This window comes from Stenella coeruleoalba, assembly GCF_951394435.1.
Source record: "Stenella coeruleoalba genome assembly, chromosome: 14".
In the NCBI taxonomy this organism is placed as follows: domain Eukaryota; kingdom Metazoa; phylum Chordata; class Mammalia; order Artiodactyla; family Delphinidae; genus Stenella; species Stenella coeruleoalba.
This window is the reverse complement of record NC_137160.1, coordinates 8,019,121-8,045,368: the sequence shown is the minus strand read 5'-3', so window position 1 is coordinate 8,045,368 and position 26,248 is coordinate 8,019,121. Positions and strand designations below refer to the sequence as shown.

Here is a 26,248-nt window from a genome sequence, read left to right as displayed (position 1 = left end):
AAAGATATACTTCACGCCAAAGGAAACTGTTCCCACACAGAAGATTAGAAATGCAATATTGAATAAAGATAAATGAAAAGAGTAAAAATGTGAAACTTTAAAAGCTCATTCTAAAAGGTGTTTGGAAATGAAAATGGAAAGTTATATGAATTTACCAATTCATTCTTGAAGAACAATCTGAGAAGGCAACCCTACCAGATTTTTAGACATATTATAAAGCTAAACTATTTTAAACAGTGTAGCATTAGCAGAGGAATAGATCTTTGCCCATTGAAAGAAGCATAGAAACTCTTTTATAGATTTTTTGTTTTATAGCAAAGGTTGTAGTGGAGAACATTGGAGAATAGCCAGTCTTTTAAATAAATGGTGCTGAGTCAACTGGATAACTATAGGGAATAAAAAGTAATTTGATCCAACCTCAGATATATAAACATTAATAATATTAATTACAGATAGAGTATATATATATTTAAAATGTGAGAGAAAATTAATATAATTTTTAGAATCAAACAGAGGATAATATCTTCATGAACTCAAAGGAGAAATACTTTTTAAATAAAACTAAAATACTAACAAAACAATCAGTAGATTGGGCCATATTAAAATTAAGAATATTAATGCTGTTCATCAAAAGATCATTGAAGGCATGCAAATTAGGCATAGTGTGAAAAGAATCATTTGCAACATATATAATTGATAAAGGGCTCATATCTGCTCTATGTAATAAAGTAAATAAAGTAAAAAAGACTGACGATACCAAGTGTTGGTGAGGATGTGAAGCAACTGGAACTCTTATTCACTGTAGTAGAGTGAAATTTGTATAATCACTAGTTTATCTGATTTACCTAGTAAATAGGAACACACGCATACTCCACAACCAAGCAATACCACTTCTAGATATATACCCAATAGAAATGCTGCATGTATCCACCAAGAGACATGTATTCTAGTATTTATGTATTTGGTAAGAGCCACAACATGGAAATAACCTGAATAGGCTTTAGCAGTAGAATGGAAAAGTAATTTAGCATAATCAACAATAGGATAATTCAAGAACAATGAATGGCCTACACTCTACATGCCCAGGTGGATTAATAAATATCATTTTGAGTAAGCAGAAACCAAACACAAAAGAATGAAATTGGCAAATTAGCAGGACTAAACTACGATGTTTGTGTATGCGTAATTAGATGAAAAACTAAAGAAAACCCAGAATGCTATTGCCATAAACATCTGGTTAAATCAGAGTGTAGAGTGGAAGGTGTGAGATTGGGAGGGACAAACATCTAAGGTGGTAACTATGTTTTAAATTTTGACTAGGTGGTAGTTTTACTGGTGTTTGCTTTTGATGTATCATCGAGCTCTACATTTATATTTTATTTTATCTCATTTTCTGTATGTGTTCTTCGTAACTAAAACCTTAGTATGAAAATTAAAATTATATTTTTAAGAAATTCGTTATTTTAGTAATCAAAATTTTCTGCATTCTATTTCAGGATATTTACATGGATATAATAATTCATTTACTTCTTCATATACTCACAAAATTTCATAGTTGTTGGGTTCTGGTTTTTGAAATATAGTTAACATGATGATTTTATGATTATATTCCCTTAAAAATCTATTTCATGAGATCAAAATCAAAGCTTCAAAAGATTTCCTGTAAGGCAGTTCATCAAGAGTGACAATTGTAATCAAATGAACATACTTTAAAGTCTAAAAAAGGTTGAATAAGTGAATTCCTGTATAAAAGAGTAAATACAACCTGAAAGGAGGAATTTTTATCTTAGAAATGCCCCATATACAGCCTGCCCCCAAAATGTATTTGATATTCAATCTTGACTTTCTTATATTTTCATCTTTAATGTTACTTGTGTTCACCAGCATAAAAACTGCACATAAATTCCAAAGCTTGCCTTCATCAGGCCATAAATCAGGAGAGGTCTTCACATACCTAGGATATTATGCAAATGTCTAGATTAAAATGTTCTTTCCTGTGTTATTGTTAGAAGATCACTTCAGTAAGTATTGTAGAGCATACACCTACTTTTCTTTTTGCCAACAACCATATGTATTCCTGGGACATAGTAGGCACATAAAAAAATATATTTGCTTGATTATTTGAAGATGTTTGTAGCCTAAGTCAAATATTTACTTGAAGAGTGGGATTTTTTCTAACTTAACTCCTCTTCAAATGGCAGGGGCTCCATGAAGTCCTCACCAGTGGTTCCAAGGTAGCTAGTTATAGATCTGGCCAAAACTTTAAACAGAAATAAAGATGACATTTTCAACAGAAATATGTTTATGACAATATAAATTATAAAACTTGGAAATATAATGCTTTGGTTGTCTAAAACAAAAAAGTAAATTTAATTTACTTTCTTCCATCACGTTGTGCTGTTGCGTGCAGCGCACATTCAGGTGTATTCTCTAATTGCAATAAGCATTTTCATCTCTCTGTCTTGACACTAGTCATCCACCAAAAAATGCTAATTTTTTGGGAAAAAAAAGCTTCCAAAAATTTTTTGGAAAAACAAAGCTTTCCTAAGCTGGCTCCCTTGGAAGGAATTTTTTGAATGAAGTGGAAGCATTATTATGAATTTACTTAAAATATGTATTTCATATATTTATTGATAAGAACAAAAAAAATAGAGAAAATAACCACCAAAGAATGATTTTTCTTGTGGTTACAAAAGACAACATAAAAATATAAATAATGTAAACAGTGTTGTCTTTTTAAATAGAATGAACTCAAAGGATCATTGAAAGTTTATTCTCTATAGTGAGAGCTATGGATATATTGGAAAACATGTTTGATCTGTCTTTAAACAAAGAGGCTTAAATTATAAGAGAATTTTTTGAATAAAAATGGTCAGTTCAAGGGTACCTATGGATTTGGAATATTATGGTAACTCGGGGGAAATGAAAATCTCCCTCAAAAAAGAGATGGTGTTGTTTTATACCTCTTTTCAGTGGAGATCTTAATTTAATTCCACATAATACAATGAAATCATAGGTTTGGGTCTGGGTCACTGCTGAAAGCTGTGCTACTCTTAATATGTTCTTTAGGGACATAGTCACACACTTTTGAACTTTCAGTCCATATTTATGAGAGGGTGTGATCCAAGTAAGTTATTATTCTTATCTTCAAATGAGTACCCTCAAAGAGCCTAGCAACTCCTCCTTGATGTACAGGCATCAGCACCAATGTCAGCCTCATGTCTCAGCCTTTGATCTAAAGCTCGGAGAACATTGGTGACCCAGCTTCAGAGACAAGTACCATGTCTTCTCCCCAAAATGCCCTTCTCCTTGGTACTTCTCTCAGACTCGACACAGACTGGATAAGCGTGATATTTTGAATGTACCAAACATCCATTTTTTAAAAATGCAACTCTTGAACTTCTCTGCATGGTCATTACTGCAGTTTTCTGAAGGATCCTTAAGGACTGCACACAGTTGAGGGCCTCCTCCCCAGGCAGTCATGCCTCGGGATAGAAGAGTATCTGGATAACCTCTCTTGTCATATTCTGTTTGAGCTGAGGCTAACCCTCCTGTCCCAGACACAAGATCCTGTGGCATTAGCTTCCATCCAGATACACTCTTTGACCCAGCATGAGACGTCTTCTAAGCCAAGGCTCTGGTGTGTTTGAATCCTGTGCTCTCTCTCTCCTAAGACTCTAGTCCACAAAACTTACTTCTTTTCTGCCATCTAATTCTCTCTTTTTTGGTTTTTATCATATAATTTTTTTAAATTTCTAATTCTAACTAATATGCAACATCATCTGTTGACACTCATGGCCAGCATGCCTTTGGAAACTCAGATGATAAACAGTTTCCCTCTGCTTAACTTCCAGTGCGCCTGCATTGGTGCTCTGGTCTGCTGCTGTAGAGACTCCAAAAAGCACAGCACCCCAAGACCTTCCTGGAGCACCTGTTTTTCTGCTATCATAACATACTGATTATAATAATGTATGATACAAGTCACTCATTTATATAACATAATATTTTAAAATAACTGTCGTATTTTTCTTATTTGCAAAGAATGGTTCTATCCGCTGTCTGTTGCTGTGTAACAACTCACCTAACTCTAATGGTAAACAACAGCCATTGATGTCCATGAGTCTGTAGGTCATCAATCTGCTCAACGGGTCCATGCGTCTGTAGGTCATCAATCTGCTCAACGGGTCCAGGCCCGCTGACCTTGGCTGGGCTTGCACATTCTCCTGCAGTCAGGTAGCAGCTTGGCCGGAGACTGCACGACCTAATAAGGTGTCTCCTACCAGTCTAGGGGATCAGTGACCAGATGAGCATGATGGGGACCTGTGTCTCTTGTTATCCAGCAGGCTTCCTCGTCTTGTTCACACGGTGGCAAGGTTCCAAAGCACAAGCCCTTGGTCAGCTGCTGATGGCATCTCATTTTACCAGTGGCCAAGGCAAGCCACAGGTTGGCAGAGAATCAGAGGATGTAGGAAAATGCCACCTTTGATGCGAAGAGTATTAACGGCACGTGGCAAGGGCACAAACCCGGGATGGGAAGTAGTTTGTGGCCGTTTTTCCATTCCACAGGAAACAGTATCATGGGTAGAGGGTGAGCTTTTCAGTAGATACATAGTGCAGGCCGGGTATTATTATTATCGCTATTATTATCTCCATCCTTATTCCTGCTCATCATAACAGTCTTCTGAGATGTACTGGATAAATATTCTTTTCCTTCTTTTATAAATGAGAGAACAGGCTCAGAGAGATGAAGAAACTTGTTATAAATTAAGTTTAGACCCAGCAATAAAGAAGTGACCTACTCAAAGGGTTTGAGAAGAATCCAGGGTAGGAATTATTTTAAAAGGTGAGGGTATAATTAGGGAACAAACACGGGGTGGTAGAGCACCCCGACACTAGTAACAGAGAAGCTTGTCCCTACCCCAGGCCTGAAGGAGCAAGGAAGCCAGAGCCCAGAAAGAACTTAGATCCTTGGAAGAAGGAACACTGTCAAAACTACAGTGTTGAGACGGGAAGGACAGGTGGAAAAACACCTCTGTCTCCTTCCAGTTCTACTGTCTTCTGTCAACACCCTCCTCTGGCCAAACCAGGAGGCAAGTAAGCCTGAGCCTGTAGAAGTCAGCTTCCCAGGGCACAATGCCAGACAGACACGTTAGAAAAAAGATAGAGAATGGGTATCAGGGTACAAGTAGAGAACAGTCAATACATTCAAGGTCACATAGGTCATTTTTAGCACATCCAGAGAAGACATCTGTCACTATAGAGCCTGAATGCAGAACGCTTTTTTTTCAACTAGAAGATTTAAATGGTAAATTATTATTTCCTTTGCCATGTGTTTGCATGAAGAGCCAAATACTTGATATTTCCAAATTTAAATTCAATCACATTTATGTTCATTAAAATATTAATAACAAATATTTAGCACTGAAATCTAAAATGACAACATAGTATCCTGAGGAAATATATATCGTTGGTCTATTTACCTGTAAAACTGGTTCAAAATGAACCCCACAATAACTTAGAAACCCTAAAGAAATTATGCTCACTAAAAGAAATTGTTTTCTTACTCTTCATGCCAAGGTAAATTGCCGTATTTTAAATGGAACCCCAGAGAAAAATACATAGTCACCAAATCTACAATAGAAACTAAGCCTTTCCGTTCATGCCAGTCGCGATGACCTATACATGTTTTTACACACTGCATTTCTATTAAATATGCAGGAAGCTGACAATAGGTATAGTAATGGGTCATTTTGCCTGCAATTCTAACTACATCATTTACACACTGCACTAAATATAATGAAACTCGGTGTAGGGGGAAGACAACACAGCCCTTGAGAACAAAAATGAATTTCCAAAAAAAGCAACAATACTAGAGCTATATAATCAAAACTTTCCACTGCAGGAGAAACAGGTTGACAAATGACCTTTACATGAGCTAATGAAATAACAAAGTGTTTTTCCTTCCCTTCTCCAACATTGTCTGTGTTGGTGAAAGCAGAAGGCCGATTTCCCCCATGGAAAGCTGCCCCTTTACCAGAGGAAGCCGTTTTTCACAGGCAGATTCTCCCACAGGGACAATTGCTAGTTGGACTGAGTGCACGCCAGGGCGCGACTGGGCCTGCCAGAGGCCTTACAGGTCACAGTTTGAGAACAGGAAGTGCCGTCTCCAAACATGGAAAATGCAGCAGCATCATCGGGGGATGAGCAGAGGTTGGTGATGTTCAAAAGCAGCCAGGAGGCGTCGCTAAGGAGGAAGTTGGAGCTCTCCGGATGCAGGAGTGCCCTGGCCAAACCAGCTCCCATAATCACACTAATAATATCCTTCATTGCGTAGTACTTGACAGTTTTCATGATGCTTTCCCATTTTGATCCTCGTAGCAATCCTATAAGGTATGTAAGCCAAATGGTTTCATAGACGAGCAGCTGAAGACTTAGGGGTCAGGTGACTTTTCCAAGGCCTCCAAGCTGAGCCAGAGCTGTTTGGATCCTCAGTGCTTCCTCAGGATCCTGGGTGCCTGCCCAGGGCATCATCTTATCCCTGTGGCTTCCATCCACCGCTGTCCACGCAACCCAGGGCTGCTGGGGCTCTTAACCCTGATCCCAAAACCTGGACTGCTTCCTTTGACATAAACACGAATTGAAAAGAAACAGGAGATACGCCTTTCAATCCTCCCTTGTTTGGTACCTTGCTAATTCCTTCTCACCTTTAATCTGTGGAAAATCCTAATGAAAATAGCAAGACAGGCAATCCTTGGGAATTGGAACCAGTCATCAATCCCTAGATGGAAAAAAATAGTATGAATTATATAAACATAAGATAACTCTATGGCTCAAGCATTTAGAACGGTAGACAGCAAAGCAACACAGAATGTTATATAATTGAGATTCTGTAACATCCTTATATGTGATAAGAAAACTGGAATCATATAGATATTACTTAGCAGCAAATGATCTTTTGTTCATTGCGAAGATAGCGTTTCAAATGAGCACATGGAGCTTGATCCATGATAGGTATTTACAGTAACCAGCCAAGGGCTTTGACCATTAAGGAAAGTAAAATAGGGCTTCCCTGGTGGCGCAGTGGTTGAGAGTCCACCTGCCGATGCAGGGGACATGGGTTCGTGCCCCGGTCCGGGAAGATCCCACATGCCGCGGAGCGGCTGGGCCCGCGAGCCATGGCCGCTGAGCCTGCGCGTCCGGAGCCTGTGCTCCGCAACGGGAGAGGCCACAAGAGTGAGAGGCCCGCGTACCGCAAAAAAAAAAAAAAAAAAAAAAAAAAAGTTTGAACTCCCTTGTGGATGTCATTCAAGACATCCCACCTTTTGGGCTGTTCAGGCCTCCAGTGGATTGGATGCGGTGCACCCACATTGGGAAAGGCGATCTGCTTTATTCAGTCCACTGAGTCAAATGTTCATCTCATCCAGAAACACCCTCGCACACACACCCAGAATAATGTTCAGCCAAATGTCTAAGCACCTATGGCCTGGCCAAGTCAACAAAAAATTATCCATCGTACTTGCCTTAAAGAGTGGGCTGTTGACTGTAGAGGTGATATCAGGATGTAAGCCAGAGAATTTGAGTGAGAATTTCCAAGAGCAACCATGTGACATTAGAGCTCGATAAATGATAGACTGAATGGATCTGAGATGGGTGTAAATGAACCTTAATATGAACTATATGTTCATGCTGATCTTCTGCACATCCCTGTCTCATGAACTCCTGGACAGCAAGATGACTTTGATTAACTCCATTCTCTTTTCCCTTACCTAGAAGTTGTTAAGCAGGAAAAGGGAAAGTACCCAAGGCACGACTAAGGTAACACAACACAGTACATCATGTTTTAAAGACACTGGCTGCCTTTTGAAATACAAGCATAAATAGATGAAGTTTAAAGCTAACTAACCACTTAAATGGATCTGTAAGCTTAGTTGTGAACTGCTTCTGTATTTGAAAGGGATCTTAACAATCAGTTAGCCAAACCTTCTTACTTTAAAAACAGGAATACTGACATTCAAAAATGGGTAAGAAAAGGATTACTAATAAGTTTTTTCATTTATACAACTTCCATTTGACATCTTTCAATATCAGTGTTTCTTTTTGTCATTTGCATCGTCCCATGACTTGATGTGTGTAGGAATCTAGAGACTTTGACGTAGACTGGAAGTGAAGATGGATCAGAGGTGGAGATTGAAAACCTGTTCAAACATTAAAAGGAATGTATTCCCAGGAGTCATCTCCTTTAAGGAATGATGACTTGTATCTCTTTTGTCTCTAGATTTTTGAGGAGCTTTTTGAATTAATGTGATTTTTTTTAATTTCATTCTTTGTTTTCTTTAAATTTATTTATTTATTTATTTATTTATTTATGGCTGCATTGGGTCTTCATTGCTGCACGCAGGCTTTCTCTAGTTGCGGCGAGTGGGGGCTACTCTTCTTTGTAGTACGCGAGCTTCTCATTGTGGTGGCTTCTCTTGTGGCAGAGCATGTGTTCCAGGCACGCAGGCTTCAGTAGTTGTGGCATGCAGTCTCAGTAACTGTGTCTCGTGGGCTCTAGAGTGCAGGCTCAGTAGTTGTGGCACATGGGCTTAGTTGCTCTGTGGCATGTGGGATCTTCCCAGACCAGGGCTCGAACATGTGTCCCCTGCATTGGCAGGCGGGTTCTACTTTGAAGGTGATTCAAATTGTCTGTTCACCAAATGTTCAATTCAGATACTTTTAAAGAAAACAATTTAAAGTTTAAGTGAAGTTTAAAAATTAAGGTTTAAAATTTACTAACCTGGAATGATGACATTTGAAATTATAAAAAAAAAACTAAGTAATTGCATTTGAAATTCTTTAATTTTTTAAATTTAAGTATATTCATTTTTTACTATGGCATTAATTTTAATTTCTGTTTCTAAACAAATGAAAAAGCTGTAGTAGACACATATGCCCACATCCTTTGTAATACCAATCAGTATTCTCCCTGATTGGTATTACAAAGGATGTAATATTCTACCTTAGAATGATATGTTTTGTACCATTTTACCGGGTGGTTTGTTTTGATAATGGCAGTAAAAGAGTAAAAGTTATACTCTATCAGTGATCTGTCAACCTAAAACCTCTAGAGAAAATTTTAACACAATAAGGATAACCAGTTCAATTCTTCAAAATGTGTAATTATGTTAGGTATTTCATATAGCCATCTACTCATTTACTGAGTGTTTAAATGAAAAATTAAACACATAGAAAGATGGGTAGATAGATAGACAGATAATGAGAACAAATGCAATTCATGAGTTAGTGTTTATTATTTAATTATTTTTTAAATATGATTTTTTAAATATAGTCTAGAAGCTAATACAGGGCCTGACGCATTATTGGCTGATGTCCAAAAAAATCAATGACAATAAATATAAGCGAAGAAGAAAAGGCAATATAACCATCATAAAATCAAGTATAGTCTTAATTTTTTTCTATTTTGGCTATAATTTAAACACTTTCCTCTGTAGTCACTTGAGACAACAAAAGTGTCTTTCAAATAATTTTAAAATTACCTTAATTAACTATATTTAGAGCAAAAAGAGAACAAAATGTAATTTTAAACCCTGATTACATGCTCTTTTGCTCTAAGAGAATATAATTATTTCATTTTTAGGCTCCCCTCAAAATGGTAAGAGAAGGAAAACTCTTCTTTTGCAATTCAGTGTCTAAATATTAGTAACTTACTTGATAATTTAAAAAATCTTCCAGTCGTAACTTGGCAACTTCACTTTAAAAAGGGAATATAATTTCTAAATGACAGAATTTAAACTTTTGCTTGACTTGTTTTGTCTTTAGCTCTTCCTACAAAAATAGGTTTGGGTTGTTTCATATGATATACACACAGCCTCCCTCAAACAATATTAAGACAGACCAAGTGTGTATCAGCTGGGAACATAAGAACGTATCAGCTCTGTTTTCCTTTGGATTGTTTGGTCTACTCCTTTCAGAAGAAAATGTTAACACTATGGGGTCATTCTTCAAAGAAAATTTCTTTCTTTGATATTTTATTTTGCTTTTTTTTTTTTTTTGCTATCCAGAACTACAATTTCATTACCTGTTAGGAAGCCATCATAATGCTAATTTTCAAGTCGTTTCGGTCAACAAACATTTTTGGAGTGCGTCGGGTGCTTTTTGTGGTTGACACTTGGAGGTTACAGATGTTAAAACTCCTAATCCTCAAGGAGTATGCAATATTTTTACAATAAAGCCACTGGATGCATATAAAATTAGCTGAAACCCTTTTAAAATGCTTTTTTTCCCCACTAAACCTTCATAAACACAATGTAAGAGTATAATGAGAATGATAATGTTAATAATTTATGATCATGCTTTGAGGTAATTAAATAGCAACTAAAGTCCTATGGTTTATTTACATCTTCACCTGGTGGATTTTTCAATTCTCAATTTTTGAGGCAGGAAGGAAGGTAAGGAGAAGAACATCTTATATGTATATTTTCTCAAGGATTTAGTAAAACCAGAACTTCAGACTGCTTCAGGGAGACTCAACTGGCTTTTTCGTTGAGGTGAAAAACCAAAAGAGAACATTTGGCAGTAAGAAAAAGTAAATAAAATAGAACAATATGAAAATTTGGAAAATATGTGTAAAGATGGAGATATTTTAATTAATGTGATTATAATTTGTACTCATCACTGAGTACACAGGTGGAGGAATTGTAGAATTTTGGAAGAAATTTGTACATTAGAGATCATTTATATCAATTCTTTCATTGAAACTCAATTTTATAAAGGATCAAAATGGCATTTCAAGCTAATTTTCAGAGAGCCTGGACTAAAATCAAGATCTCCTTGTAGGATCGAGTCTCTCAACTTGTTTGAGGGACAGCATTGTAGCCCTAAGGTTCCAACAGTGAGATAAGCAAGAACAGGCACCATATGCATTAAGTGTTTAGGAACATAGTCCAGTCAGGAGGCAGAGAGGATGGCAGATGTCCTGCTAAATCTTCCTCCTTATGAAGGACTTGACTTGAAGTTAGGAGTCCAGGGCATGTTTGAGTCCAATTCAACAATTTTGATTGATTTACCTTCATGTGCATTTTAAGGGTGCACATATGCCATTGAGGTACGTGTCTTGGGAACCTGATTTGACAGAAAAGGAACAGCAGCAAAGAAGGAGAGAGCTTTCAAAATATTTTATCCCGAGCCCTGTCCTAGCTCTGTTTCCCTATTACAGAAATGTTCATAATGAAAGAATTATGCGTGCTTTTCTTCTTCTTATCTTGAATGAATGCAACTGGGCTTAGTGATGATGAGCTTACGCTCCAAAATCACACGGCTACGTTCAGATCACAGCTCGACCACATCAATTTTAATGACCTTGGGCAAATCTGTTAGCCTCCTTAGCATGGTGTTTTCTGTAAAACGGAAGCAGTGAGAGCTTTGTAGGGTGTTGTGAAGCTCAGTGAGGTAATGCACACACGGCATTTATCACCATGCCTGGCACTAGTAGGTGCTCCCCGAAAGCCAGCTGTTATCATTCTCCTCATTGCTGTGGGTATTGTTTCAACGCTTTACAAACCAGAACTCTCCATAATCCTGGTCCCTTGAAAATCAGATGAGATGCCTGTGCTACACTGGAAAGAGATTAAATGTGTATATAAATATATATACTCTGTGTGTGTGTGTGTGTGTGTGTGTGTGTGTGTTTAAACTGGAAGGGAGGCCCTTAAATCATCAGTACAGTGTTGTATAAGTTTAACAGTAAAAGTGTACAGTCGGCACTCAGTATCCGTGGGTTCCACATCTGCAGATTTAACCAACTGAGCGTTGACCTGCAGATGCAGAACCGCTGATACTGAGGGCCAAGTGTACTACATCACTTTATACGAAGGGCTTGAGCGTCCTTGGATTCTGCTATCGAGCCCTGGAGCCAGTCCCCCGCGAATACCAAGGGCAGCCTGTTATTTGCTAAGGGACAGAGACAGAGCTGGGCACATCATAAACACTACATCTTCACAAAAACCCTGTGAGGGTCCTCAGACCTTTACTTTAAATTTTAATGTGGTTTAATTTAGTTAATTAAATCCAATTAATAAATCCATAGCATTCCTTTATTTAATTTGATGGTTTACATAAAGAAGAATCAGCAAGAAGTGTCCCTCCCATACTCATAGACCACCTGTCACGTTCACTTCCCCCCCAGCAAATAACACGGTTACTAGTTTCTTGTGCATTCCTCCGGAGTTTAATGTACATATAGGCAAAGATGTATATAAATTCTTCCCCACATACTTTTTTACAAAACTGTTAGCACACTATATACATTATATTCTCCTTGTTTTTTACTAGTTTAGCAATATGTTTTAGGTATCTAACTATTTGGGTAGTAGTAACAATAACAGAAGTACTATTTCATATTAATAAGTTACAGACACTGTTTTAATATTTACATATATTAATCCATTTAATGATCAAACAACCCAATGAAAAAAAGTACTGATATTATACCTAACTTACAGGTATCAGAAGTTATCAGTGTTGTGAGTTTCAAATATTTTTCCTAGTTTTGAATTTGCCATTTGCTGTCTTATGATTTCTTACTTATTTTGTTCATTGTTCACAGGCAGATTTATCAATCTTTTGTCACATTTTGCCTTGGATCGTAGCTTGAAACCCCCTCCATTTTCTGAGTTTATATAGGAATTCTTTCCTACTTTCTTCTGGTACTTTTTTGGTTTTGTTTTTGCTTTCTCTGGAGTTTATATCAGGGGAGGTAGAAACATGGATCCAAATATTTTTCCAGATGGCTGTTGTCCAAACACGGTTTATTGACTAGTCCAGCTTTCCCTCACAGATTTGAGACAACACTTTCACCACATGTTGAACTCCCATATGAACTGGGTCTGTTTCTGGACTTGCTTTACTGTTGCTTTCGTCTGTTTGTCCATTTTGCTTGTAATTTTTTACTACGGATCAACGTCTGACTCACTAGAGCTTTAGACAGAAACTTCAGCCTTTTTAAAGCTGCTAAAAAAAAGTAAAATGCTAGCATTGTTAAATGACAATAAAGATTAAACTGTTATCAGGAAAGAATTGTTAATTGGGTTTCACTGCTCTGCAGAAGAGCTGTGCTTTTAAGAATTTCATTACTTTCTGTAATTAAACATTAAATTGTAAATAATGAATAGAAACACCACTGGCTTTCAGGAAAGTGCTCCTGCTTTACACCATTGCTGAGAGTTGAAAATTTCTATGTGCGTGGAGGATAAATATTTGGTCACTAAATATACATACAAAACTGCAAAACTCACTGCAGGGGTGAAATTATACGCTGTGAAGACGGACAAAATTGCCAGAGGTTTACAAATTCATCTGCAGCGAAATTATGTCTAAAGACCCCCAGAGAATTATTTTAAAGTATCCATTTTCATTTCTTAAACTGTTTCCTTAACTTCTCACTTGGTAAATTTCTTTTGCTTGCCATTTGGAAGAAAGGCTGGAATTCTGATGCCAGTCCTTCCTAAAGCGCTAAGTTTGAGACGTACGGACAAGAAAAGTGGGGCAGTGGTCTAGCGATTACATGGTAGGGGCTTTTCCTCAAGTGACGTTGCCTCCGTGGCACCATCTTTTAGGATTATTTCTCCACTTGAAGGGAACTTTGAGACCCATACATAATGGAGTGCCTCCATGGAGTTTAGTTTCCTCTGAATACAGACATTCACAGGGAACTCTAGTTATTTCTTACTTGTTAGAACACAGTAGAGACGAGACTGGCAGTACTGTTATTTCAAGGGATTCTGGAAGGGAATGGTGAGGTGGGATAAAGAAAGAGAGCATGCCCTCTTAAATCCCTAGAGGAATGGAATTTGAAAAGGAGCCATTTAAGGAAAAGACTAGGATTTTTAATATTCTTATTATATCAAAATATATTAACAACCTACCACCTGCTGGCTGTCTTGGGTGGCGGAGTCTCCAGGACCATCCTCAGGCTCAATGATTCCCTAGAAAGACTCGCAAGGTTCAGAAAAAAACTATTATGCACACAGTTTCGGTTTACTAGAGTGAAAGGTACATGTTACAATCAACGAAGAGAAAAGACACAAGGATGCAGACAAGGAAGGACCAGGCACGAGCCTCCAGACACCCTCCCGTGCAGTCACACGGGGACAGCAATGATACATGACAGTAAGCGTAGGGTGTTGTGAACCCAGGAAGCCCCCCACGAGCCTTGGTGTCTGAGGTTTTGGTTGAGGGTCAGCTAGGTGGGCATGCAGTGTCCTCAGGGTCCAGGAACAACCTCAGTCACTCAGACCCTAGCCACCACCAGAGCAAAAGAGGCATTCATGGTGAACCACCTTGTTAGGATAAACTTACCTGGTCAGACCGATACAGCATGGCTCAAGGCCTCAGGCACAAGAGACACTCTTATCAGACTGAATATAACAAAGGCTCCAGGATTGCATTCCAGAAACCCTCCAAGGGACCATCCCCCAAACAGACTTTTCTTCGAGATGTGCAGAGTTTGAGCAACACAGACCTGCTGAATTAATCCTTTCCTGCCCACTGTCACATACTTTACTTCATTTGATTAAAAGAAAAATAAAAACAATCTTGTGACAAGGTCTTGTCACCCCCATTTTGTACATGTGGAGTAAATAGGTGAAGTAACTTTCCATGGCCTTCCTCTTGTCCGTGTACTTCTTCCTGCTAGCATTTACCACAGTGAGTGAGTCATTTTCTGAACAATGCTTATCTTCCCCACCATTTAAAAAGCCTCAGAGGCAATGAGCCATGTATATTGTTCCCTCCTTTTTATCCCCAGGCCCAAGACAGAGCCTGGCTTTATAGTACTAGATAAGTATGTGATAAATGAATATGACAGGCCATAACATGATTGTTGAAATTTGTACCCTTAGTCTTTTGACTGTACTATTATAGTCTATGCTATTATAATGTCCCTTATATCACAATGTCAGAAAAGAAAAAAAAAAAACCTGGAAATAAATGTGTCAGTCCTACTTCTTAGAATTTTTATGAAGCCCCAGATTATTCCTTAAAGCTGAAAGGGACCTTAGAGATTCTACTCTTTAACATTTTATTTTAGATAAGAAGAAGTATTAATTTTGTGCAAATACCATGTTAAGTATGAAGAGAGATATCATTTGTAATTGTCTATACATTTCGATAAAATTCTAGTTTGGAGTCAGGACAAACATACATTGTCCATATTTTCACTTATTCTTCAAGTCAATGCAGTTGAGGAATGTGCATGTTAGTGGTGAGGGGTTAGGATATTCAAATGTAACTAGCACCTCTATCTTAGCTCTCTCCAAATGAAGGAAAGGATTCTTCTAGAGGTGTTTTTGTCCTTTTCGTCACATTTCTTCCTTTCTAACCTTCAGTTTGTTATGTCAAAGTCTTAAGCTGCACAAATATGGCTTCTAATTTGTCCTCCTATGGGTCCCAAGCATCATCTCCCACTCCCTTGAATGAAATGGTGACCTGTGGAAAGAGTTCTATAGCCCAGTACTTCTCAAATTACAATGTGTGTACAAATCATATTGTCAAACGCAGATTCTGCTTCAGCACTCTGGACAGCTCCCAGAGGTGCAGGTGCTGCTGGTCTGGGGACCAGATCGAGGGGCGGGGCAATAGCTGTCAGAATGATTTCATGCCTCCTCCCATTGTCCTCTCTAGTACTGGCTCGCTACCACAAAACTCTTTAGACGTATAAGAAAAATCTCGATATCTGTTCCTTACCACTCCTGAGAGAACATGTTTTAAACAATAACTGGGAAGAACCTAAACTGTTTCTTCCAACACTGCTGACAGAAGTCATAAATCTGAGCCAGTTACACTGAAGAAGTTTGATTTCAGCTTGGCTTTAGGTACCTATTGTTTAAAAAAGAGCCCCTTCTACCTAAAAGTTCTTTGCTTTTTATGCTGGCATGTTCTAATTCCTGGTTTCTTGATCGATGGATGAAGTTTACAGTAGTTTTTATTTCAGAGGCTGGAAATAAAACCCTTCTGTAAGCTTTCAGACTCCTTCACTGGGCAGAGTTAAGTCCCAGGAAGTGCTAAGTGTTAGACCTTTGCAACTCAGTGACTGAGTATGGAATAACAATTTGTGTCTTCGTTATCTCATTTCCGAAGGCTCATAAGGAGTGTTTTTCCGATAACAATGAACAAAACTTAACCTAAAACAAGATGGGCTCACCACTCATCAATGATTTGCCTGCTCCCGCTGTTGGAGTTTTTTACCCCTCTGAATCAACAAAGAAAGCTCATTTGTTTCACTTTGTGAAAACTCTTCATTTTTCTCTCAGACTTTCCATTTCACGCTTTGTGCATTTTATTAAGATCTCTTTCACAGAAGTTAAGTGCTGGCTCTATGGAGCCCTGAGGGATGGCAGTCACAGCCTCTATAATTTCTGAAGCCTCTTGAGACACTTCTTTTTCTACTAAAACTCCTTGGAGAATCATAAGGTAGAATCTAAAATCCTTTTGGTGCTGGAAGACAGAGGTTGGCCTCATGAGCTTGGCCTTTGTGCAAATCTTTTGGTGTTGTAGCCTGAAAACAACAACACAGCAGTCCAGTTAAGGCCCAGTTTCCGATTGGGAACATCATGTTGATATTCAGCGGGTCTTTCTGAAGGCCTCCAATTATTTTTAAAAGCTGGTTTAAAATATTAATTTAAAATATGTTTTATTTTAGAATGTCTTTATTAATAAAACTTAACCATAATCCTGTTGCCTGAGAAATTGTCAGTGGCTTTAGTCCAATAAAAAATTGTCAGTGGCTTTAATCCAATAAAAAAGACTATGTTTTAAAAGGTAATTATAGTTAAATAATTGAAAAGGAATTTGTATTCTGATTTTCTTTTCCTCTTGAATTTACATTATAGGAAATTTAGGGAGTTCCCTGGTGGCCTAGTGGTGAGAATTCCAGGCTTTCACTGCCGTGGTCCAGGTTCAGTCTCTGGTCAGGGAACTGAGATCCTGCAAGCCCTGTGGCATGGCCAAAAAAATGTTTTCATGTTATATGCGCTCAGAAATGACATAGTAACAGTTGTATAATAGTCCATCAGATAAAAATATTATATTGAAGCCAAGCACTTCTCTATGGTGGATATTGAGATTAGTGCCATACTTTCTCTATGATGAAAAGAATGATAACTAACATTTTTGAGCACTTAATATCTGCTAAGGAACACTATAAATATTGTATCAAGTCTCTCCACTGTCGTAAGGATCTGATGAGCTGGGTACTGTTATTTTTCCTGTTAGAGATTGTGCGAAGGGGGTACAGGCAAGTTAGCTTGCTTCAGGTCACACTGCTGGTAAGTGGCAGGGCCAAGTTCAGACAAATACTCTCACATCCAAACGGAGTCTCCTCTCTGCCATGTTATTTCTTAGGCTATACTGAGATTTACGTAAGGATTCCTCAGTTTAAGTAAAAGCTTCAAACTATGTATGCAAATCCTTAAACTAAAAAAATCTTCTCCTTGGTTCCTACTACATGAGTATAAAATTGCAGATTTTTTCTTAAGTTCTTAACGTTTCAAGAGCTATCGAGTCATAGGAGACAATGCTATGATATCAGAGTGAAGGCTGTTAAAGAAAACAACTATTTGCTTTGATTCTTTAAATATTGGTAAGACATGCACTGTAATAACTGACAGCACTTTTGTCTGTTTCTTCACACTGTTGTGAACACTTCATCTTTAAACATCCAAATGTGCATGGATTTTTACCCTTAGTTTCATTCTCATGCACCTTTTAAAGATGCGTTGGTTGGTTGGTTCCTTGGTTGGTTTGGTCAAGGATGAATCTGCTTCACTCGCTCCTATGAAAATCAAGGTGGAGGGGATGACAGGGTGAGGGCATCTTTTACATGGAGAACTGTTACGCACTTGAACACATGAAGACCCATCTCTTTCCCTATCTCTATCCTCACAGAATGTGTGACACAGGAGAAGGACTATTCACTTTTCAAACAAGGGAAGGAGAAATGATCTATCAGAAGGTCCATTCTGCGACACTGGCCATAGCTGAGCAACATGAAAGATTAATGCTAGAAATGGAGCAGAAGGCCCGGGTAAGGCTCCTTCCTTGGTAACCTAACAGCTTGGAAATGAATGTCACTGAGGTCTGATGCACATCGTGTGTATGTGGGTCCTTTCATGACAGCACCCCAGCGTCCAACCCCATCCCAGCCCCGAGAGCTTGTCCCAGTTACTGAACCTCATCTTTCTAATATCCTCTTCAGCATATGACAAAAGAAGCTATTTGTGGCCGCTAGCCATGCACTTCGTGTATGTACCTATGACCTGTTACCACAGTTACCCAGAGAGGAGTGGAGTGCACAGAGAGTGAAACAAGAAGCAGTGCTCTCTGCATCTCTCCACATGTAGTTGGACAATCAGAGATGCAAATGTGGACCCAAAATAATGAGGAAAATAGGTTTCTACCAGAAAGGATTACACTTTTCTTTTTGTCTTTGTATTTATCCTAGATTCTCTGAAACTTCCAGCTCTTTCTGTCCGTGTTTCAGAGTCGATACTAAAATGTTTGCAAAAGGAGCTTATACTGTTTACCAGCTATCTGTTATCCTGTCATGGAACTATGCTATAGTTTCAGGGTCAAGCTAAGAAATAATTTAATAAAGAATCTGAAATAGCAAATTTTACAAGTAGCTAAAAAAAATTATAAGCTTTACTACTAACTTCTTTGAAAAGCAAACAATGGAATTATTATCGGCTGTAATTTTAATAGGTCAATATTCTCTTTCTTCAGAATTTATAGGGATGCATTAGATTCCATCTATGAGAGGACAAGTGGAGCTTTGGGAAATAGGTGGGTCACTACCCAGAAAAACTTTCATAATTCTATTCCATTTTAAGACTATGGGGCTTTCTATCTAGTATTATTTTAGTTTTGACTTTTAAAATTCTCAAATACATAATATTTTGAAGTATAAAATTATCTTTTAAATGTAAGAAGAAAAAATAGTCTAGCAAATGATTTTACATTATTTTTAATACATTTCAGATTTTGTCAATACTACATACACATTTTTCTCTATCTAGGGTATGGTTTAAAAAGCCCTCCTAATACTTAAGGGCAGCAAGTGCAAATCAGGCTTACATCTGGCCTTCAGTGGGGGTGAAAGAGTAACTTGAACGTTAATAGGATTATTAACATGAGACTATGGGGTTAATTGATGAAGCATCAGTAGGAGGTTGGTATGATTTCGTCTTCTAGAAAGATTTGGGTTAAATTTAAATTATTGTAACAATTATCTAATTAATATGACATTTTTCTAGTGGCTTAAATCGGGTGAAAAAAATGTAACTACCAAACTTCAAATTATTTCAGAATCTTGAACATTCATTATCAGCCCATATTTACAGTCTGCTGATGTTAATTTTCAGCCAAAATGAACAACTGTGATGTCACTTGCTGTTAGTCAACAGCGGTAGTTCTTTACTTCTAGTTGTTCTGAACGGGCAAAATGCTCATAAGTGAGTCATTTAAATTGTATTTCATAAAGGGAATTTCAAGAGCTCTTTCACGCAACTGTGATTGTCTGCCGTAAGGAGAGCACTCAGTGTACTGGGTTCCCATCCCCGTTCTACCACGCACTGTCTGTATAATCTTGAACAAGTTATTTAACTTCTAAATGTCTCATTTTCCTCTATCTGTAAAATGGGGATACAAGAGTTCTACTTATTTGGCTGCAATGAGGTATCTGTGCATTAACATATATAAAGTGCTAAGAACAGACCTGGCACTCAGAAAGTACTATGAAAGTTTCATTATTATGATGGTGATGTTGAATAATGATAAGACTTGCAATGTTTGTGAAGACACTAAATTTTTATTCCCAACTATAGCTACGTAATGTCTTCCAATCCTTTACAAGTGTGTCTAACAATCTTGTGCCAAAACATTTGCAAAACAAAATTCAATTTACATTTGCTTTTGATGTGGTTGTATGTTTATCTTACCCTGTGCCACTAAGAAGCAAGTCCAGGGAGTGGAGTGAAGCAATTGCTGTGAAGGAGTTAGAGATGGTAGGTCCACCTACTAAGATCTCAGGCAGTGGAAAGCCAGGATTTGGGTACACCGTGGATCTGGGTGCTCGGAGATGGAAGGGAAAGGGCGCAGGTGTTTAAATAGCAGGCTCAGTATGGCTTAACAAAGAAACCAAATGTTTCTGAAAATCACAAAATCAGAGACTCCATCAGCTTGGTGCATACATGTAAATGGAGTCTTTGGTTTAATTTCAACAGTGATTGCAAAGCTATGCTTTTCTCTGAAGGATAATATTGATACTAATTAAATTACTCCATAGGTAGTACGTTCTGTAGAATAAGTTGAACTAATGATGCTTTTCCAAGGGCATGCTACCACAACTTGAGAACTGCCCCAATTCCCCAAATTCTAGGGCTGTAAGCAAAGATTTCCAGGTCTCCCAGATACCTTTTCTTTTTCTTTTAAGAGACCTCCTCTACATGCACAAATCTCTTTTTAAAAAAGAAATTCCAAAAAGTATGGAATAGAATTTAAATACCCTCTCTCTAACTCTTAATTGATTTATACAAAATAAAACAAAGGTTTGTGCCATAAAATAGGCAATAGTGTAACTTGCGAGTTGGAAAAGTACCGGAAAACCTACCTAAGATATAAAAATGTTGCATTTTGTTTATTATGTATTCACTGCAAAATAAGAAGATAACACTGCTCATTGGCTTTCCAGTTTTAAAACCAAGCCGTGGAAGATAAATATTGATCAGATAGAAAATGTTTATACATTTTTAATGTTATTAAAAAGATTTTACAAGATTACCAAGAAGCTATACAAGCAGTGAATTCCCCCAAACATCGTCGTTCAGGCAACTGAAGTATTTACTTTCATCCTTTAAAAAAGAGATGATTTCAGAGTGTTACTGGCTTTATAGATAACCTTGAATGAGAAATAATGTCTCAACAACCATTTCTTAACTATAAGAGAAAGAATTCAATATATCTTTCAGCATTATATGCATGTAAAACTTTGTTTTGCCCCATTTATCACCATCCTTCCTAGGGAACACATGAATAAACATATTTTGATATATCTCTATAATCTGAGTTAGGCAATGTTTCTATTCTTGTTTGAAGAATCTGATACCTAGAAAAGCATTGTGCATAAAACAGTTCACTTGCACTGTGGAGAACTGGATAAAAAGAATCGCTATATCGGTAAGGCTGTTAGAGGTGTGTACTTACATTTCCTTCACTGAGAAAGATAATGAAAGAATGAATGAATATTAACTGACTCCATTAAGAAGTTTTAAAGGATAAGTTGGCCATTTATTAACTCCATTCACAGGTTTGTAAGTAATACATTTATTACTCCGTGCTCAAAACGCTGCGGGGTGGTAGGGAAAACAAGAAAAGGACAACAATGTTCCTTCTCTCAAGTGGCCCAGAATTTTGTGGGATCAAAATTTTGTAATTTTGAGTAAGCTTATCTTTTTCCTTTTACTCCTTGAAATCTCAAGTTTTCCATGCTTTATTAATGTAACTAATTAAATCAGATGGTTAAGAAATGCCATTACAAAATTTTGATTCAACTATACTAAAAACACCAGTTGGTCTTGTTTATGTTGTCATGACAGTAGAGCCTGATTGATTTCTTGGATAATCAACTTATTGGAAGGTCCTCAGTCAAAGCTCCATGGAGAATGATTTCTTCAGTACAAGAAGACACTCTTCCTTTTTCCATTCAGATGTAAAGCTTCAGCTTCTCACTCTTAAGTCCAGATAAGAAAGGGAAAATGATCATGATAGTAACAGAGAGTGATCTTAAATAGTCCTATATTTTCTTTACTTACTAACTCAAAACTAGCCTTATTTTAAAAGAGAATTTTGTAAGGGGGTACATGGGAGAATTAAGCCACGATAATAAATTTTAAACTGGAACTCTGTCTGAGATTACTAAGATTCAAATATTTGAGGAAATTATTAAAACTAGATAGTTAAACAAATGGCATGTCTAGAATTTGTTTCCATTTCATAAAGCTCATGTTCTTAGAACCCTCCAAGTTCTTCGAATTCTATTGCCAAAAGCATTTACAGGTGCTCTGCCTTGCATGCAACATTATCGAGGAAAGTTTTCGTTGTCTTGGTGAACAGCCATTCATCAGAAAGCACATTGCAAATGTGCCAGCATGGCTTAGCCCCCTGAGGGTGAGTGGAGGCTGATTTCATCTTCAACAAGAGCTGAAATAATTTAATTTTGGATTTCCGTGGATCTCTACACACATACACACACAACACAAACACACACACAAAAACAAACACAAATAATACAAAAGAAACTTCTTTTTTAATTTGCTTTTTATGTTTTTAAGCTTTACAAGTATTATGAAATGTCCACAGGGCACAGGTCCACGACATAAATGTAATTTTTAAAACACAGATTTTTCCTGATATCTTATCAAAAATAAGTAAAGGAAGTGGGGGAGGGGGTCGTTAGTACCTTTGTAATATTGTAAGTGATTTGAAAGGGAACGGTCTCCCATAACAAGAATTACAGTGTGTCCTTTAAAAGCATAGTGTCTGGAATGCACCTGTTTCCAGTAATTCTTGCTTCCTGGTCACCAGAAAAGCTCTGGACACAATTTAAGGACAAATAGCTTCAGTGTTATTAAAACACCTGCAAGATAGCAAACCCACTTCTAATGCCTAAAAAACAACACTGGCAAGACTTGTTGAAGGCACTGCTGTCCAAAGCTGTCAGTTCTTTGGTTTTCCTAAGCTCTAATGGTTGGAGAAAAACAAATAGCAGAGTCTCACATAGAACTTCTTCCCTAGAAAACAAATTGTTTTCTTTAAGATTTGTCATTTTACTTGCCCTTGTTACTAGAAATACAAGAAACAAAAGTAACCTCGCACATTTAACAAACTAAAAAATTTGTACTGTTCCCAAAACAATAAACCTTTTGAACAGTAATCATTTAAAAACAAATGATCTTATTTCCTTTTATAATGTAAGATGAAAAGAAATTTCTGGTGAGGAAGCAGCATTGTTTGACTCTACCTACTGCCCTATAGGCATGGAGGTGGGTCTAATGCCTCCCTGTCTCTGGGGAGGGCAGAGTAGAGAGAAGAGGAGAGGGGGAGAGAGAACAAAGCTGGCTTTATGTACAACTAGCTTAGACTGCGACTCGAAATTAGCGTATTTGCCCTTCTAGATTTATACTTGATCGTAAATCTTACCCGAGTATTGACTGCTACCAGCCTATGAAATTATTTTTTGTCTAAATAGTTGCATGAACGAGGAAATGCTATTCCACTGCATCAATTCCAAGATGCACATCTTTTTCACAGTTTAACATCTCTCTAGTCAGATGGGAGTTACAGTTTAATTAGCAGCACTGTTCTTTTGTAGTGCTACATAAAATCACGTTGGCTTTCTAATGATGGCATCTTAGAGTGTATAAAATACTGTAATACTTGTTGTGAGTATTCTGAAGACACTAAGCTGTTATTCCCAACTGTAGCTAAATTATATCTTTCAGTTCCTTTCAAGTATATCTAACAAGACCATGAGCACTATGTGCTCATTTATAACTTTTGAAGGAATAAGAAAGCTTCCAGAATGGGATGTATCCTAGGTAGTCTGGCTTCCTTTTGAGTGACAGCATTCTTCATACCCACATTTTACAGGAATCTCTATCAGCTATGGGGAAAAAACAAACAAACAAACAAAACTAGTTTTCCCATACTGAAAAGGTGAAGAATTTGGAAACATCATAATCTCGTGAGCCACACACAGGAAAATGTTAACACTTCTCGCAGTCTCTCTTCTAGGTATATTCATAGAAGTTTACAGAATTCTAAGAGAAGTTTAAACGTGTGATTTGTGATTACAAGTGGTATGTTATATCCAATATATAGGAATATCCGTTAATGAATTCATCCTTCAAAGTTCTAGTCTTGATTCTATTGCTCAGTATTATCAATTATTAACCAAAAGACAAGACCTTTATTATTACTGACAATGACCAGTTCCCTGCTGGGAAATGCCATTAGCATTTTTGTGAAATTTTCTTTTACCGATTGACAGACACTGATTAAACTAACACAAGCTCACTCAATTAGAACAAGTTATTATAGCTGATAACTAAAGTGGGCCTGTGTTCCTAATGTTTCGGAACACCAAAGGAAATTTCGTCTGTAAACAAACACACAAGAACAAAGAAAATATACATTTCTGTCTGCAATAAATACACAAATGAGATGGAAATGACGAGAAGGCAATGTGTAATTTTTCTAATACGTGCTGCTGAGACACAGTGTAATAGTAAATATTTTATTTAGATCATGTTTTTTTCCCTTAAAATTTGTTGTGGATACTCTAGATGTCACTTCAAAAAAAGCATTATATCAATATATAATATTTACGTATAATATTTAATCAACTTGATTAGAATTGATAATGTATAAGGAAAATGAGTGCCCAACATTAAAAATTTCAACTGCTATGTTTAAAAAATAGGGCTTCCCTGGTGGCACAGTGGTTGAGAATCCGCCTGCCCATGCAGGGGACACGGGTTCGTGCCCCGGTCCGGGAAGATCCCACATGCCGCGGAGCGGCTGGGCCCGTGAGCCATGGCTGCTGAGCCTGCGCGTCCGGAGCCTGTGCTTCGCAATGGGAGAGTCCACAACAGTGAGAGGCCCACGTACAGCAAAAAAAAAAAAAAAAAAAAATACAATTTTGTTTCTTTTATTTGTACTGCTAGAATGGAACAATAGTAAGGAAATTACAAAAAAAAATTTACTTTTAAACTGTGGTAATCTTATCTATTGAGGGTCATACAATCTGCTCTTGGCAATTACAAGAATAATTTCCTTAAAAAAAAAACAAAACAGATGTCAAAAGTCAGTCAAGATGACTCAGCATAAAAACATATATGACATATACACATACAACCCAAAGAATCAGACTGACTCTTCTTTGGCATAGTGCTGTAAAATAGGGAAACACTTAGGCCAATAGTGGTCAAACTAAAATCTAAGAAATTGATGTAAGCATTGCATGGAAAGATAATTAAGAATGCTTTCAAAGAATGTGAACATAGTTCACATTCTGGGATGTATTCAGTGAATGCATACACATTAGGTGGAAGCAGCATGGCATGGTGGGTAAGCAGGAAGACTCTAGGGAAAGACGAGCAGAGCTGTGTGACCTCCTGCAAGTCGCTTACCTCCTCTGTGCCTTAGCTACCTCTTCTTAAAAGAGGAAGAAGTATCAATAATATCTACTTCAGAGTGTTAGAATGCCACCTGGTCTTTAGTAAAAGGTCAATAATTATTAGCTAATTCATAAAATGGCAAAAGAAGAACCTTTCATTTTAAATGGGTAAAATTGTATAACCACCACTAAAGTTCATCCCAGTTTTTATTATATGCAGACATTGGAAATTAATTACATAAACCTTATTATAGCCTCTAGATATTTATATATTTCAAAATCAAATGACAGCAAAAATTTTATTTATGAAATTTAATGCTTTAATATGTATTCATCATGTTCCTTATATTAAAAGGGTGTCTCTGTAAATGTATCTGCTTACAGATGATAGACAGATGATTGATAGATAGAGAATATATATTCTTAAAATCATTACTGAGTACAGGTAAGAATATACCTGTACTTAATACTTAAAGTATTTATGTAGATGTTTGTAATAATTTCTGATGTTATTCCAAAATCCAGCTTTTTTCACACTCTATGAAAGTATTTTGGTCAATACATGGTTTAAAATATATAATAATGACATCCGTTTTGTTTCAAGTTAATGAAAATGATATTCTACAAAGTCCAATTTTAAATGTCACCTAGCAACTTCCACTACATGACTATATGAACTACATTTTATTTGTTAGTCTGGTACAAACTCAGCAAGATATCTTCTTTTTTTTTTTTTTTCCATTTATCTTGAATAAAATGGAAGATTAAGTGTAAGGTGTCCCCTATGGAAAATTAAGTCAAGTCTGTGAGAAGCCAATTGTCCATAAGCCTTCCAACTTCAGAGGACTGTTGGAACAAATCCAAACAGTGCCAGTCCAAGCTTGGCTGGCTAATGCTCTCCTGGGCTTCTGTTTCCATACAGTTTTCAAGTTTCATGAGCTGTTTTCCAAGACAAGTAAAACTAAATGTTCTCGACCGGGAGTGCACTGGTGTTGAGCATTTCCTTATTAAGCAGCACTG

General features: G+C 37.2%; 1 protein-coding gene across 3 annotated transcripts in view; it reads left to right on the top strand.

The window, feature by feature from the left end:
• The window catches only part of DOK6 (docking protein 6), a 409,710-nt gene that overhangs the window by 297,550 nt on the left and 85,912 nt on the right, over positions 1-26,248 (top strand). For all 3 annotated transcript variants that reach the window (XM_079943240.1, XM_079943238.1, XM_079943239.1), the window contains one exon: positions 17,941-18,079. In XM_079943240.1, the coding sequence (XP_079799366.1) occupies positions 17,941-18,079 (139 nt within the window). The remainder of the gene's footprint in view (positions 1-17,940; positions 18,080-26,248) is intronic.